The sequence below is a fragment of the Lepidochelys kempii genome, chromosome 9 (genome assembly GCF_965140285.1).
Source record: "Lepidochelys kempii isolate rLepKem1 chromosome 9, rLepKem1.hap1, whole genome shotgun sequence".
Lineage (NCBI taxonomy): Eukaryota > Metazoa > Chordata > Testudines > Cheloniidae > Lepidochelys > Lepidochelys kempii.
In genome coordinates, this window is record NC_136388.1 from 47,627,570 (window position 1) to 47,641,895 (window position 14,326).

General features: G+C 45.5%; 1 protein-coding gene across 6 annotated transcripts in view; it reads right to left on the minus strand.

Moving 5' to 3' along the window:
* The window catches only part of DGKD (diacylglycerol kinase delta), an 80,095-nt gene that overhangs the window by 18,928 nt on the left and 46,841 nt on the right, over window positions 1-14,326 (minus strand). For all 6 annotated transcript variants that reach the window (XR_012160825.2, XM_073360184.2, XM_073360183.2 and 3 more), the window contains 11 exons: window positions 13,743-13,868; window positions 11,610-11,712; window positions 10,929-11,091; window positions 8,993-9,101; window positions 8,084-8,223; window positions 6,853-6,937; window positions 6,098-6,192; window positions 5,891-5,990; window positions 5,454-5,727; window positions 2,826-2,987; window positions 1,265-1,393 (listed from right to left, as the gene is read on the minus strand). Coding sequence is in view for 5 of the 6 variants with exons in the window: in XM_073360184.2 (XP_073216285.2) it covers window positions 1,265-1,393; window positions 2,826-2,987; window positions 5,454-5,727; window positions 5,891-5,990; window positions 6,098-6,192; window positions 6,853-6,937; window positions 8,084-8,223; window positions 8,993-9,101; window positions 10,929-11,091; window positions 11,610-11,712; window positions 13,743-13,868 (1,486 nt within the window). In the remaining variant the exon portion in view is untranslated. The remainder of the gene's footprint in view (window positions 1-1,264; window positions 1,394-2,825; window positions 2,988-5,453; window positions 5,728-5,890; window positions 5,991-6,097; window positions 6,193-6,852; window positions 6,938-8,083; window positions 8,224-8,992; window positions 9,102-10,928; window positions 11,092-11,609; window positions 11,713-13,742; window positions 13,869-14,326) is intronic.

The window sequence follows — 14,326 nt, forward strand, 5'->3', positions numbered from 1 at the left end:
ATTGGGCAAAGAACTGTTATTTACTCCCAGAGCCAAGAGGACAGAGGTGAGAAACATATACCCCCACTGGAAAAACAATAAAATCAGACATCTGAAAAGTACTAGTTTCAGGGCTCAACCCTAACCAGCACTGGGTCCAAACATAGGTGTTAATTCTTCTACTTGGGATCAAAACATTACAATGGGCCAGAAAAGGGCTGTTGTCATTTTTGGCTCTTTCTGGAAAAAAGAGATTCCACACACACACCCCTTTATGGCGGGGAATCCACTTTTGCCTTTTCTTTTTTAAAGGAAAAAGGGAAATTAAAAAGGCCATGTGTCTCCATTTGTATAGCCCCCAGCACCAAGGAGGGCCCCAGAGCATTCTTCTACCCTCCAGCAAGATGCAGTTAGCAATCGAGCTGTAAAGGAGGTGAGAAGGGAGTGCATAAGTCTCTCTGCTGGTTTGGGTGTGGTAGGGTCCGTGCCTGGGGAAGACGGGACAGAAGTGATCTTACTGCAATAGCTCTCTTCTGCTGCTGGGGCAAGGAGCGCAGCCGGGTCTCTGCCTGACTAGACTGAGGGGACAGAAGTGCGGTTCAAGGCTGCACACCACTCTGTTCAGGAGCTGCTGCATCTTGCTCCCCACATTATCAGCTAGCAACAAAAACGTGCCAGGTTTAGTCAGGGAGAAAGTGACCCCGACTCTTTCTGGACAAGAACACACCAATGTAAACAAACAAGTCAGGATTTGTGGGGTTAAAGTTAACAGCGAGTGACCTGTTAAGAACACCAAGGGATAGAAATAGCTGCAGGATCTCTGAGATGGGAACAAGGGAGACAGAAAGTACTGCCAGTGACTTCGGCCTTGACTTGGAAGGACCACCCTTCACTCTCAGGCCTCTCTTGAACTCAGACTCCAGCACTGTATTGAGAATTTTACACTTATTTTACCATTGCATCAACCTCCTGTTAAGCTTATGAGGTTGTTACCTTTGTGCAATCATCAAGCCCTAAATCCTGTCTCTATACTGCAGCCATTAAATCTGTGTCTTGGTCTCAACTGGGGGTGATTCTAATCTTTTCCCAACATCTTCACTATTCAAGCCTGTTGGAAAGTAACCTGCAAACAGATTACTCTCCAACTTGGCTCTTGCAACGGTTTATCTACAAGAACGGCTATCAGACAAACATTTCATGCCCTCGGCTGGAGAGCTGAGGCTATGCTGTTGTTACCCCAGCTCAGCAGGCTGCCTGAATGGGAAGGGGTGGGTGAGACACTCACTCGAGTAGAGGATCTTTGTGTTGAGCATTGGCAGGTTGTCCCGGTTTCCTGTCTGGGGAGGAAGAGATGCAGAGCTGCCCAGCGACAAACTTCCTTTGTTTATTAGCCTTTCACAAGGAGATTTGGACACTACAAAATACAACACAAAACACTGCAATTGACAAACATTGTGTATTGCTCAAACAAGCACAACACCAGCACTGCACAAGCAGTAAGGAACAGGGGACAGAAGGTAAAATTACCAGTCACTCAACATCAACACATTCCAGACAATACAAAGCACAGTTATACAAAGAGACAGAACCAGAGTCATGAAGAGACAAAAAGGTGTGGCCCAAGTGCAACAGACAGACACACAAACACTTGGTACCAGCAGTGAGGAACAGAAATACCTTGAACTAATACTAGGAATGGAGATGAGAGAGGTCTGGTTTCAGTTGAAGAAGAAAACAGATGATGGGTATTGGCTAGTCCACAGACACAGTTCAGTTCTGAATGTATTTAGAGTGAATAGGGCTCTCTTACAATTTTCTCACTTAACAGTGATTACAAGCTGGTTCCTTGCTCTAGTACAGAGGTGGGTAAACTATGGCCCACGGGACCGTCCTGCCCGGCCCCATAGCTCCCGGCCAGGGAGGCTAGCCCCCAGCCCCTCCCTCACTGTCCCCCCTCCCCGCAGCCATGCCGCCGCACAGGCAGTGCTCTGGGCAGTGGGGCTGCACGCTCCTGCAGGGCAGAGTGGCAGCGTGTCTAGCTCTGGCCAGGTGGCGTGTCTGTCAGTCATGATGCTCTGAGCAGCATAGTAAGAGGGACAGGGGTTCCCGGGGGGCAGTCACGGGACAGGGAGCAGGGGATAGTTGGATGGGGTGGAGGTTCGGGAGGGGGCAGGGGATGGTTGATGGGGGGTGGAGTCCCGGGGGTGGGGGGGCGGTTAGGGGCAGGGGGTTCCGGGAGGGGGTGGTCAGGGGACAAGGAGCAGGGGGGGTTGGATGGGTTGGGAGTTCTGAGGGGGTGCAGTCAGGGACGGGAAGTGGGAGGGGGCAGGGGCCAGGCTGTTTGGGGAGGTACAGCCTTCCCTACCTGGCCCTCCATACAGTTTCGCACCCCGATGTGGCCCTCGGGCCAAAAAGTTTGCCCACCCCTGCTCTAGTATCTGTGGCAGGAAGGCAGGGGTCCAGTAAGAAAATTTCAGGGAAGTGGAGTGGACACCTGAGAGCATGGCAAGCTGACAGCACTGAGAAGACTGGCTGCTGCAGTCAGAATAAGCCTAATGAAGCTCCTGGGTCTTACAAAATGAACACTAAGATCAAGACCAAACCCTCAGAGATCTGAGAGAGGTTCCTCTTTGAGCAGGAAGGAGACTGTTTGGCAAAAGGATTTAAGCATGGAGAAGATGTGAGGCCTCTGAGCTGAGGTTACAGAACTATCACCAACCTCACACTGGAGGAAAACAGGTTCCAAGAAGGGATGGGCACAGAAATATTCTAAAGCTCCTATGGAAACGGGAGCCCTAGTGCTTGTCCAAATGCAGGAACCTGGGCTGCCCGACAGTGACTAGTACCTTTCCGATGACTCCTCCCTTTGGGAACTCCATAGTTGTCACTGTGCGATGGCTGCAGGGAGGTTTTATCCTCATTCCTCAGCTCCTTTCCCTCCTCAGCGGTGGAAAGCCCCAGGATGAAACCCTCCTGCTCCTGTGTCTGGGCATTCTGCTCATCCACAGCTGGACAGAGAGAGAAATCAGACATGTATCTTACAACTCTGTCATGAGAATACAGAGGGAAGGGGGCAGGCTGGCACACAGCAAGGAAATACAATACTACCCCCAAAATTCTATTCCCACACCAGAATTAATCCAAAGAGTTGCCTCAGGGTCTTGACTGGGGCAATCCACAGAACTCCTTACTTAAAAAAAAACCCAACACATTAGTTTTCATGAAAGATACCAAATTATAAGCCTGATTCAACTCCCATTGATGTTAATGACAAATCTCTCTCTGATTTAAATGACAGTAGGATGAGGGTTCTGACGGTGCTGCATTCATCTATCAGTGAATGGCCGTGACAATGCAGACTGACTTTTCCACATCATTTAACATGACTCAGCTCTGACCTGGAGGACTCAGCTGTTGGGGTGAGGGTATTTCAGTCTCCAGGCCCACTCATTTCTTGGTCTCTCTGCTGAGACCACCATCAAGAGAGCTTTGATGGGCTGTGAAAAAATTTGCCCAACTTTAATGCTTGCCATAACCGTATTTATACTTCCTAAGGACCTATTTCTCATTTGAGCTATGCTACAAGTAAAGGACCTGCCTTTATTTGCATGAGGTGTTCCCCGGAATTGCTAGCCAAACAGAAAGATGCTAACTGATGTGCATGTCAGATTTCTGTTTGCTCAGCCCAGACCGTGACAATAAAATATGCCATTTGAAATGGCCACCAACACTAGTATCATGTGGAGAAAAGAGGGCTTGGTCATAAACCAATAAAAAAGAAGGAAGGAATTAAATGTGTGTGTTTGGAAATGAAACGGCACAGAGGACTTAAGCAAATACGTTCACAAAAGGCAACGGAACTCATTTGTTCACGGGATGGTGAAATCAAATGGTAATGTATTACTCGTAGAAATCAAAACCTCCTCTGGATGGAACTAACAGCCTTGTTCTTTCACAGACACAACCTGTCCCCATCCGTTCTTATTCCTCTGACAAAGGACAGAGATCACTGCCAGACTATTACACTGTTGTAAATCCAGGTAATATTTCAATGATTTGCAACTTCAGGCTTACTGCCAAGTCTAAGGTTGCTTACGGTTGTACTCATTTAAGTGTGCAGAGACTTTAAATCTCTGACTTTTATGCTTTTCTCTCCCTTCTGTAATACACCAGTACATATGTCCTTCTCAGTTCAACCAGGATTTCCTCCTTGACACTTTCGAAGAGACTGGAACTTGGAGCTGAGGGGAGGCAGCGAGAGGGGAATGGGTCACAGGCATAGAAGCTGGCGTGTCTCACTGGAGCTGGGCCACAAAGGGCCAGTGAGCACACAGTGGGCCTACTGAGTATGAAACAGTCAGTCCAGGTGCCAATTAAAAGCCAATTATGATTTTAGGTTTTAGATCCAATCTATCTAAAGTATTTCTAAAGCACCTCCCCTGGAAGTATTTACACATTGTACATGGACTGCGGAAAACAGCAGGCCAGCCAATTTGCCATTCTACTCTTTGGTTTAATTGTTGCCTTCTACCTTGGAGTGTGCTGTGGGACCACGTTAGGCTGGAGAGCTGTAAGAGAATGATGGAAGGCAGGTATATTAGCCCATGAATGATAAAGGCCCTTCCCTACAAGCTGAATAGAGGTTACCTTAGCTCAACTAGAGACACATGGATCCAATTAAGGGCTTCCTGTGACTTTTCAAAACCTCTGGGGGGCAGCGGAGGGGGAGACAAGCTGAGGCACGGCCAGTGGCAGCAGGGAGAAAGGCTTCTCCAGGGTGAGAGGCTGCTCTCCCCTCTATGGGGGAAAACAACCAACCTGGCACCCTGAAGCCAACAACAGGACAATACCCCCCAACCCGCAGAGAGGGGGCAAGGAAAGGTATCCCCCTTTTATTTTGTGTTGTGAATTTGTTTCTTTTATTCAGTGGAGAAGTGCTCCTTGGGCCTGCCCTGAGGCCTGCCTTGGCTATACTGATAAATAAACCCTGAGGGGGAAGACAAACGCTGTCCAGGCGGTGCTGATTTACGCCAGTCCTCACCACCGACAGAGGAGAAATGCTAAGTCTGAAGAGATGGAGAAGGTGCCCAGCTGCCAGGTTTGGTTTTGTTCTGGTTCTTTAGGGAATGCTTTACCGAAGAGGCGGGTCCTTCAGTGCGACAGGAAGATGGAGAGGCTAGGACTCTTGCTATATGCCTTTGATGTGGGCCCTTTAACAAGGGCCAGATTGAGAATTGCACTGAACAGCCATATGATGGCAAAGATTTTCTAACTGGTGGCCTAGGGGTGGAAGGTCAATCCCGTAGGAACCCTTCTTTGTATGGGAAAAAATGCATACAGGCTTACTGGAAGATTGTCATACAGATCAGGAATGTTGCTGTTAAATCACGAATCTTGCTCCTCCCTGGAGGAAAGGCAACGTACATGTCCCAAGAGCAGATAATGAACTGCAGGCAGAATTACCCACCTCTTACCTTTTTCTGCATGCTCTATAATCTGACGAATGGCTTTTTTCAGGCTGTTGGCTCTCAACATTAGCTGCTCTCTAGGCCGGAATATCTGGGGACGGGCAGTGCATGATGATCCCATGGAGTGGTCACTAGAAGAATCACAAGCACTGCCAGATCCATCACCATCTTCTGTCTCCTCTGCAATGGTGGGAGGTGGGTTTGATAGAGATGAAGAGGCTTGAGATTCGTCATTTAACGTCTTCAAAAGGGAGTCCAGCTTCTCCTTCAGGACAGAGCACTGCAGGTTAAAGCAGAAGGTTTGTGCACGACCATACCAGTGGAACTGGGCAGCCCCCTGCCTGTTGGATTGCTGCTGTACACGCACCAGCTGGGTCTCTCTGACAGCAGAGTGGTTTTCTCTCATTCCTTTCTACATTTGAAGTGCTCTTTTCCCAACATACCTTCCTGGCCATGACCTCCGACTCCTCCAAGCTTTCCGTCGCTTTCTCATAGGCCTTCCCTACTCGAGCCACGAAATCCTTCACTGTCTCACAAAGCACCCTAGGCAAAGAAGGCAGGCAAGACAGTCATTCACAGGTTTGCCCACCATTCTCAGAGTAACTTTTTCCCTTTGATCCCCTTCAATGAGCTCTCCTGGAAATACTCACTTGGCTGAGGAGATGACCACAGAGTGTTGGTCAGAAGTCAAGATTTTGGACAAATGAGCAGCCACAGAATCTTCATAGAAGAGAATCTTCTGCACCTGGCGACAGCCAGAAACAAGCTGTTAGATTACTGTTCCCATGGTGTACCTAGACCCATGGCCAGGGTTCCCATATGCTGTGTTACACTTGGGCTTCCCATAGTGCACCCCAAGGTGCAGGGCTGTGATTTCTATTCACTCTACTTTCTTTGGGTTTCCTCTGAGAGCTCTATGGTACAGATCACAGTCACGCCAGACCAGTGTCTGATTAGGGAACGAATTTCTACCAGCTTGTCAACTTGTCACAGAGTTGGGGCTCAGCACCATCCACTTGGGAATAGAAAACACTGGTTTTTATGACTTCTAAGAATGCCATGCAGTTTTCAGCAGCCCCTACAGCATGCTGCCTTGTATGGTAGTGTACAGAAAAGCCAATATAACTTCCAACCCAACCTGTCTTCCTCTACAGCCCTTCACTTGCCTAATACGGAAGTGTCCCCATTTCTGCAGCACCCTATCTCCTATCATGCCTCCTTAGGAGTCTATTGCTTTCGGCAGTCCAATTCCCATCCTTCTCTACAGCAGGTCACCCCTCTGATGTAGAGCCCAAGCTCACTTCATTTAAATTCTCTTCTCCATAGCCTGCTCCCTTGTCTGGTTTGAGCCCATCCACAGCTGAATTCCCTCCCAGTCTTCAGCCCTCTGCAGCTGGCTAAGTACCTCAGAATCCTCACTGAAATCTTCAGTGACTGTGCAAGTCGATGACTGACGAGGGAGTTTGGTTTCATACACCATGATGCTCCACCTATTGAAATGAAACCATTGCAACTATTACTACCAAGCTGAGAGCCTCCACGTCATGAGAAATACAAACAACCGGGGACTAAGACAGAATGAAAGGGCTCTTTATATGACCTGAATGAAAGGCAATGCACATGTGCATTCAGAATAAAAAAAAAGACCACATTCCTATAGATGCATGTGTCACATACAGGGGTGCTTAGTGTCACAGCAGGTCACTTGTAAAGGGGTTTGAACTGGGGGAAGGGAAGGAGTGATACCCTCCAAACAAACATCCCTTTCCATCCCGACGTCCCTAGTATTCCCTATTCGTTACCCTTACCTTCTCTAACAGAAAAAATCTGCAGGTTTTGCCATGAGAATTTCCATGGCGCAAGTCTCAAAGGCTGCTGCAGATATATTTTTTAAGTGTCAGCTTGATCTAGAAATAAACACTAGCAGTACAGATGTCCACTTCAGCTTTCAGTTTTACTTTTTGATTCAGACATGAAATAGCTATTTCAAATCCTGAGTGAACACCTGATGTCAAAATCACGGACTGTAATGCAGCCAAGTTACACTGAGAAGATTTTTGGAGTTCAGAGATTGTGGACCTTGTCAATTTCACTATGCTATCGAACTCCACCACCCAACTTCAAGACATGACATAATGCTCAAGTCTATACCGCAGGATAGGGAAGCGGATGTACAAAATAACATAACATCCTTGCCATATCTAACTACTATGAGTTTATTGCAGCCTTAGATCTCCTCTGATCATCCATAACAAACTCTGTAGTGGTTTGGGAGTAGGTTGAAACCACTGAACTCATTTTACAATCATCATTGATGAATGTGTAACGCTGGGCAGTAAGGGGAGGCCTCTCTCCTGCCACGTGTTACTAGTCACTTCTATATTGCACAATATCTCCTTGGTGTGATTATTCTGCAGGGATAATAAGCAATGTAAGAATGCCTTGCCCTGATAACAGTTGGGGACAGGAGTATAACAGGGAACCATTGGTGAAACTAGTCAGTAATTCAGGCAGATAAGAGTCAGGAATGGTAGGACTGTCCTGGGAGGCTGATGTCTCAGAACAGAGCTTAGCACACACTCCGTTGGTAGAACTTGAGTCAGAGATATGGATGTTGTGGTTGGGCTGACACTCACCTGTCCAGCATTTTGGTACTGGCCCTCTCCAACTTCTCCAGGATCTGTGGTAGCTGGGTGTCGTCATCACATGCAGATCCCCATCCTAGCACCCGGGCCAAGTCATTTCCTGTACCCAGGGGCAGCACTCCCAACTGGCACTGCACCAGAAGAAAAGACCACCAATATGGATATCCAAAAGAGAAAACACAAGCCCCATTGATCCAAAAATAACACTGAGAAGAACCTCACTGATTCCCAAACTAGATCAATCCCTGAGAGAAAACTAGTCATAAGATAAAGAGGATGCCAGCTAGTGCTGACCACAACCAGAAAAAGCTGTGAACTGAGAGGGGAATAGATTCCAGTGATACTCCTGACCTATTCAATACAAAGAAAACCTTTCAACAGCTGGGCAGAGCTCAAATGTTCTCATTTTACACCAGGGGGTGCTATTGCCTTTCCTAATGGAATGGCACAGGGATCTCCAGGAGAAAATCTCCAGAATTAACACAGCACACATAACACTCACTTTGGGAAAGTATTTAGCTATTCCTGGACTCTGATACCAAAGGGACTCACATCCTCTCCTAGAATTATTAGAGGGACTGGCATAGGAGTGCTGGCCTTTTGGGAGCTAGTCCCAGCTTTCTCCTGGCAGAAATCTATGTAGGGAATGGTGTAGGAGCACAGACCGAGCGAATGCTCAGAGCTACTCCAATCGCTGGCTGTCACAGGAGGAAACTGTGTAGGAGCACTGACTGTGAAGGGTGCCCCATTCAGCAGAAGTTACTGCAGTAGCACCAGCTATGGGAAGCTTTTAGTTGCTTCACTCCTGGCACAACTGTATTTCTGTCTGATCAGAGTCCTCTTCACCCGTGGTTGTCTGTTCTTCATTCTTACACATGAACAAGCCCTGTGGGCAGGTACCTGTTTGTGAAGATTGAGGCTGTCAATTTCGGACAGAACCCATCCAACACTTCCATCCCCACCACAAACCAGAATCCGGAAAGTGTCAAATTTCTGGAATAAACGTAAACTACAGGAGGAAAAAAAAAAAAAAGATGGGAAGAATAATGTGCTACTAAAGAAACAGGAGTGATTAGCTATTTCAGTCTGGGTTACAAACTTTGCTTGGTAGCTTTGACTAGACTGTTTTTTCAATGAACACGAGTCTGCTAGATTTCAGGTAAATTTGAATTCTTCATTGTAAAAAGGAAGTACAAATACAGCTATTTTAATACATCAGCCTACTTTACTCTCAACAGCAGAGGAAACAAATATTTGGCGGCTGATAATCTGATGAATTAATTCCTGTCTGCAGATTTCTGATGTTCTGTATACAGTTAGGTTATTTGTCATGGCTTGGATTGTTCTGAATTCAATGCCTCCATATTCAGAACCATGCCAATTAAAGCAAGATTGCAAGAATGGGGATTCAGTACATGTAAGAGTTCAGGAACCGGAGATTAAACCTCAAAATTCTGTCACAAAGGTAGTCTGTAAATCATTGCTCTGCTGCCTTGTCTGATTTCCAACCAGGAAAACAACTCATCACCAAGAAAAGTGTAACTTTCCCATTCATCTGGGCTAGTATGGACACTGTTCAGAATATTAGGCCTAAAAATCAACCTTTTTTAAAAGCTGCCTGTGGTTCTTACTGTAAAGCCTCCAAGGATATTGCCTGTACTAAATAAATTTGTTATAGCACTACAGAAAAATCATATTACTGTTAATAATCACCACTGCATTGAGAAAATGCTGTCATAAATGATGGCATGTTGTGGTGCACGGTTTGACTGGCATGAGTTGGAAATTACTCAATGAACATTATACCACATCATCATTTATTTTGTTGTTGCCACTTTCTTTTTCTACAAAAAAGCCATTTTAAAAGTTTGAGAAAATTATTTGATACTATTTTTCATATCCCTCCCCTTTGAAAATGTGTGCCTTTATACCACAGATCCAACCATACAGGCAGAGAGAGGAAATAACTAGTACTATTTAATTTTATAACCCTCTAAAAATGATCTAATATAACTTTTCCATCAATCAGGGTGCTTCAGTTTCAGGTCCAATATCTTGCAAACTGCTAAGGTGAACAAAATGTCTATGATTGCTACAATAGTTCATGAGCTATTAGATTTTAAAACGGTCATGGTCCAGGAGTGGATGCCCAATTCAGTATCTTGGACCCCAATTCAGTATGGTTGGAAATTCCTGCTTTTATTCAAGCCATATTGGGGGAATAGAAAAGGAAACACGTGTGATGGGCTTTTTTTCATTAAAAAGGCATTCGCCCATGTGAACGAGGCTCGAGATGTTAGAAACAGCCCAGGAGCAATGACTTAGTGGTCAGGGTGGAGGTCAAAGTTTATTCTGTGGATATCATCTTTATTTGCAGCTATTTCTATACAGCTCACTTTGACAGCATCCGAGTGCCATCTACAAAATCCCATTTCTCATCATAGCAAATGCAAGAATAACAGTTAGATCAGGATGGCTCTTAGAAGCCTGTCTTCACATAACTTGCTTTTTGGGGCTGAAGCTTCCCATGCTTGGTCTCCTCCCAGAGAAGAGCTTCTGGAATCTCAGGGAAATCCTTCAGCTGTTTTGCAGTTATTAGAGAATGGAAATTACGCATTTCAACATTAAGATCTGGTTTTGGCTGATCAATAACTCAAAAACAGCTAGCGAAAGCCCTTCCACATTCTGTATATATACAGTTCTCTCTGAGGAATAGTACCCTTGCTAGATTTTTTTTGGGGGGTGAGAGAAGAGATTTCAAATCAAAGAGTCAATCATTGCTGGGTTTTTTTTGGTATTTACAAGGAATCTGCTCATTCAGAGAATATTTCCCTACCCAAGGTGAGGTCCTCCATTCATAAGGTCAAAGACCTGTGCCGGATTCAGCAGCTGTTTGAATCTTCTTAGGAATTTTACACCCTGGTTGTCTCCACTTTTTGAGTTGACAAAGACCAGCAAGGGGCTTGTGCAGGATGGGGGGCAAGTGGCTTTCCAGAACCCTGAGTGGGAAGAAGGAACACAGAAAAGATGAAGCTGCACTAGGGGAGGGGGAAAGAAAGAAACAACTTCACACCCAGGAGTAACGTTCTCCAAGCACAGGGATGAAGAAGTTAATACTTTCTCTGAGGTGCTGACATATGCAGAGTAAATGCCAAATGGACACAGCACTGAATCCAGCATGAACCACCTGCCACCAATCTTGAGGTCAAATGTTGCAGTTCTTCTAGCCAGATGCTCAAATTGACAGCTTCTCAAACTTGCATTTTGCCGTATGAACAACCAACAGCTGCAGCAAACTTTTGGGCCAATAGCAAATAAACTGAATGCAATATCAAAATAAACAGCCCAAGGAACTCAGTGCTGATGAGGTTATTCATTCCCATGGTTCAGTCAAAACCTCCAGTTTGGGATTTACTTGAAATTTTAGCAGAATTCAGTTCAGGGCCTTGGGGTAAAAAGATCTAGTTGAAAGACCTGTAACTGAAAGAGAGAGGGGAAGATGTTAGTGGATACTTACCATCTGAATCAATGCTGTTCAGAGCCGTGGGAGGGATGACAGATACTTTACAGAGGCCGAGGGGGCACTTAGTTGGTAACAAGTCTTTACAGGTTGTGTGTACCTGAAATAATAAAACTGTATTCAGCCAGCTCCTTCTAGGTCCTGTTCCACAATGCAGAAACCCATCCCACTTTGAAAACAGGACTTGAAACAGCCAGGAAAGGGGGCGGTCATCTAAAGAAATGGGAATCAACAGTATGAAGTGACCAAAGATATTTTAAAGAAAGCAGTCTAAAGGCTTGTCTACATGAGGACTTAGGCAACTTAACTACAGGTGTGAAGTTAATGAACATAAATTAAAATGCATGAAAACCATGTGGACACTCATTCAGAAGTAAAGTTGCCTTAATTCATAAGCTACATTAAACACAGGTTTAAAGCATTTTCACTTATGCACATTAACTTCACACCTTTAGTTAACTGTCTTAACTTTCCTCAGTGTCCTGAGTAGACAAACCCCAGGGTATGTCTACCCTGCAGCTGCGAGCAAGACTCACGCTAGCAGGGCTTGAGCTAGTGTGCTAAAATTAGCACTGCAGATGTTGCAGCTTGGGCTTTCAAGCGCATTGTTCCCTTGGGTTTGAGCTCTTTTGACTAGTCCAAGTCTCTGCAGGAGCGCAATGTCCACAGTTCTATTTTTAGCACACCAGCTCAAGCTCTGATAATGGGGGAGGGATAGCTCAGTGGTTTGAGCATTGGCCTGCTAAACCCAGGGTTGTGAGTTCAATCCTTGAGGGGGCCATTTAGGGATCTGGGGCAAAAATTGGGGATTGGTCCTACTTCAAGCAGGGGGTTGGACTAGATGACCTTTTGAGGTCCCTTCCAACCCTGATATTCTATGATTCTATGAGAGTCTGTCTACTTGGGCTAGGCAGATCAATCCTAGCTGCAGTGTAGATACACCCCACGCAGCAAACTGGGTTCACAATTCATTCACCTCTTCTGCTAACTTTCCTCAGTGTTTATACACGCTGCCTTTCCTTTTGAGATGGGCACTTGGCACTCAGAGCACATGATAACAAGGTTGGGACCCACAGGGCCAAGTTAATCCTTGGTATAACTTCACACACCTCAGTGAGAACAGCTGGGTGCTCAACATTTTTGGAAATCAGGCCTCTCAGTTAGGTGCCTAAATCTGGATTTAGAAGTCTCACTTCAGGCACCCAGTTTTCAACATTTTGGCCCAAGAGGGGACACAGAAAGTAGGAATAAAATGAAAAGTTGGGAAAGAAAAAGGAGCAGAGAAAGAAGGAACACAGAGAATGGAAAAGCAGAGATGGGAGGAAGTAGGGTGAATACACAATGTAGGTGCAACTGACATGGTGTGGGGTAAGATAAGAAAGAAAGGAGGGTGATAAAGTGCCCTGCACAGGTAAACAGAAATTAGGCTAATGACCTTTTTGCTCCTTTCTGACGTACAGAGAAGGCCCGGCATAAGGGTTATTTTGTTTTTAATTTCTTTTATTTATTTATTTATTAACATGAGAAATTCATGTACTGCCTTTTTTCCTTAATACCCCTATAACCAACTGGAAAACTAGCAGGATTTATGATGTCATAGATATTAAGCAAGTGAAACCTGTTGAATTGGGAGGGGAAATGTTTTTTATTGAAGTGATTTAAAGCTCCCTGCTTTGTTGTTTGTTTCTGTTAATACCTACTCAGCTATAAACAGTGGTTTGTTAAAGATTCATCATCTCCACCCACTGCAGCTAAGGGCCAAGGACATGCCCTATACACTGTAGATTCCTTCACGAAAGACCTCTGGTAAAAGGACGATGGACAGACATCACAATCCAGGTATTTCTAAGGGAACGCACAGGCAGAAAAAAAATCCCAGAGTATTTTTGGTGCGAAAAATCTTTTCAGGCCTTATATATACACCCCAGTGAAGCAACTAGGCACGAGCCTTACTTCTTACCCTTTGCAGGCCACCTATGACATGGAGAAGAACATGGATACATTTGAATGAGAACTTGGCCTGAACTGTCGCTTCACACAAACGGCGGTAACAGAGCACACAGGCATGTGTACACTGAGCAGTGAGGAGATGACACTATTACAGAGGTACACCACGTTCACTCAGCTCACCATGGCTTTGCACCAGAGGCAGCGCCAGTCTTGTAAGCGCAAAACGCTGCCACATGTTTTATCACACACCATGCATTTGGCACTCACGGGGAGGTTTCCTTCCAGCCACTGGTGTGGCATTGAAATCTGCAAACCAAGCACAGAGGGACCACTGTGAGATTCCAGATTACAACTCTAAGAATATAAGACATGGTGTAGCAATGAGACACGCACACATGTGATGCTTGAGGTCAGCAAGGGCACTCTCTAGGAAATACCTATTTATCTATCTTAAGCACTTACATGGGACTGAGGCACAGACAGGCTAAGTGATTTGCCCAAGGTCACAAAGGAAGTCTGTGGTGGAGCAGGAACTTGAATCCAGGTCTTCCAAGTCCTAACCATCCTTCCTTTCCCAAGACTGAGACATAGGGAACCTCACCCTTAACTATTCAACCTCAAAGCACCATGTTCTGATGGTCCATAACTACAGGTCTCTGGCCATCAGGGAATCCTATCAATATAACACATGCGTAATAACGGAAGGCTCTTTCATAAAGAACATCACTTTTTGACACCAAGTGGCTTTACATACCATTTGCATT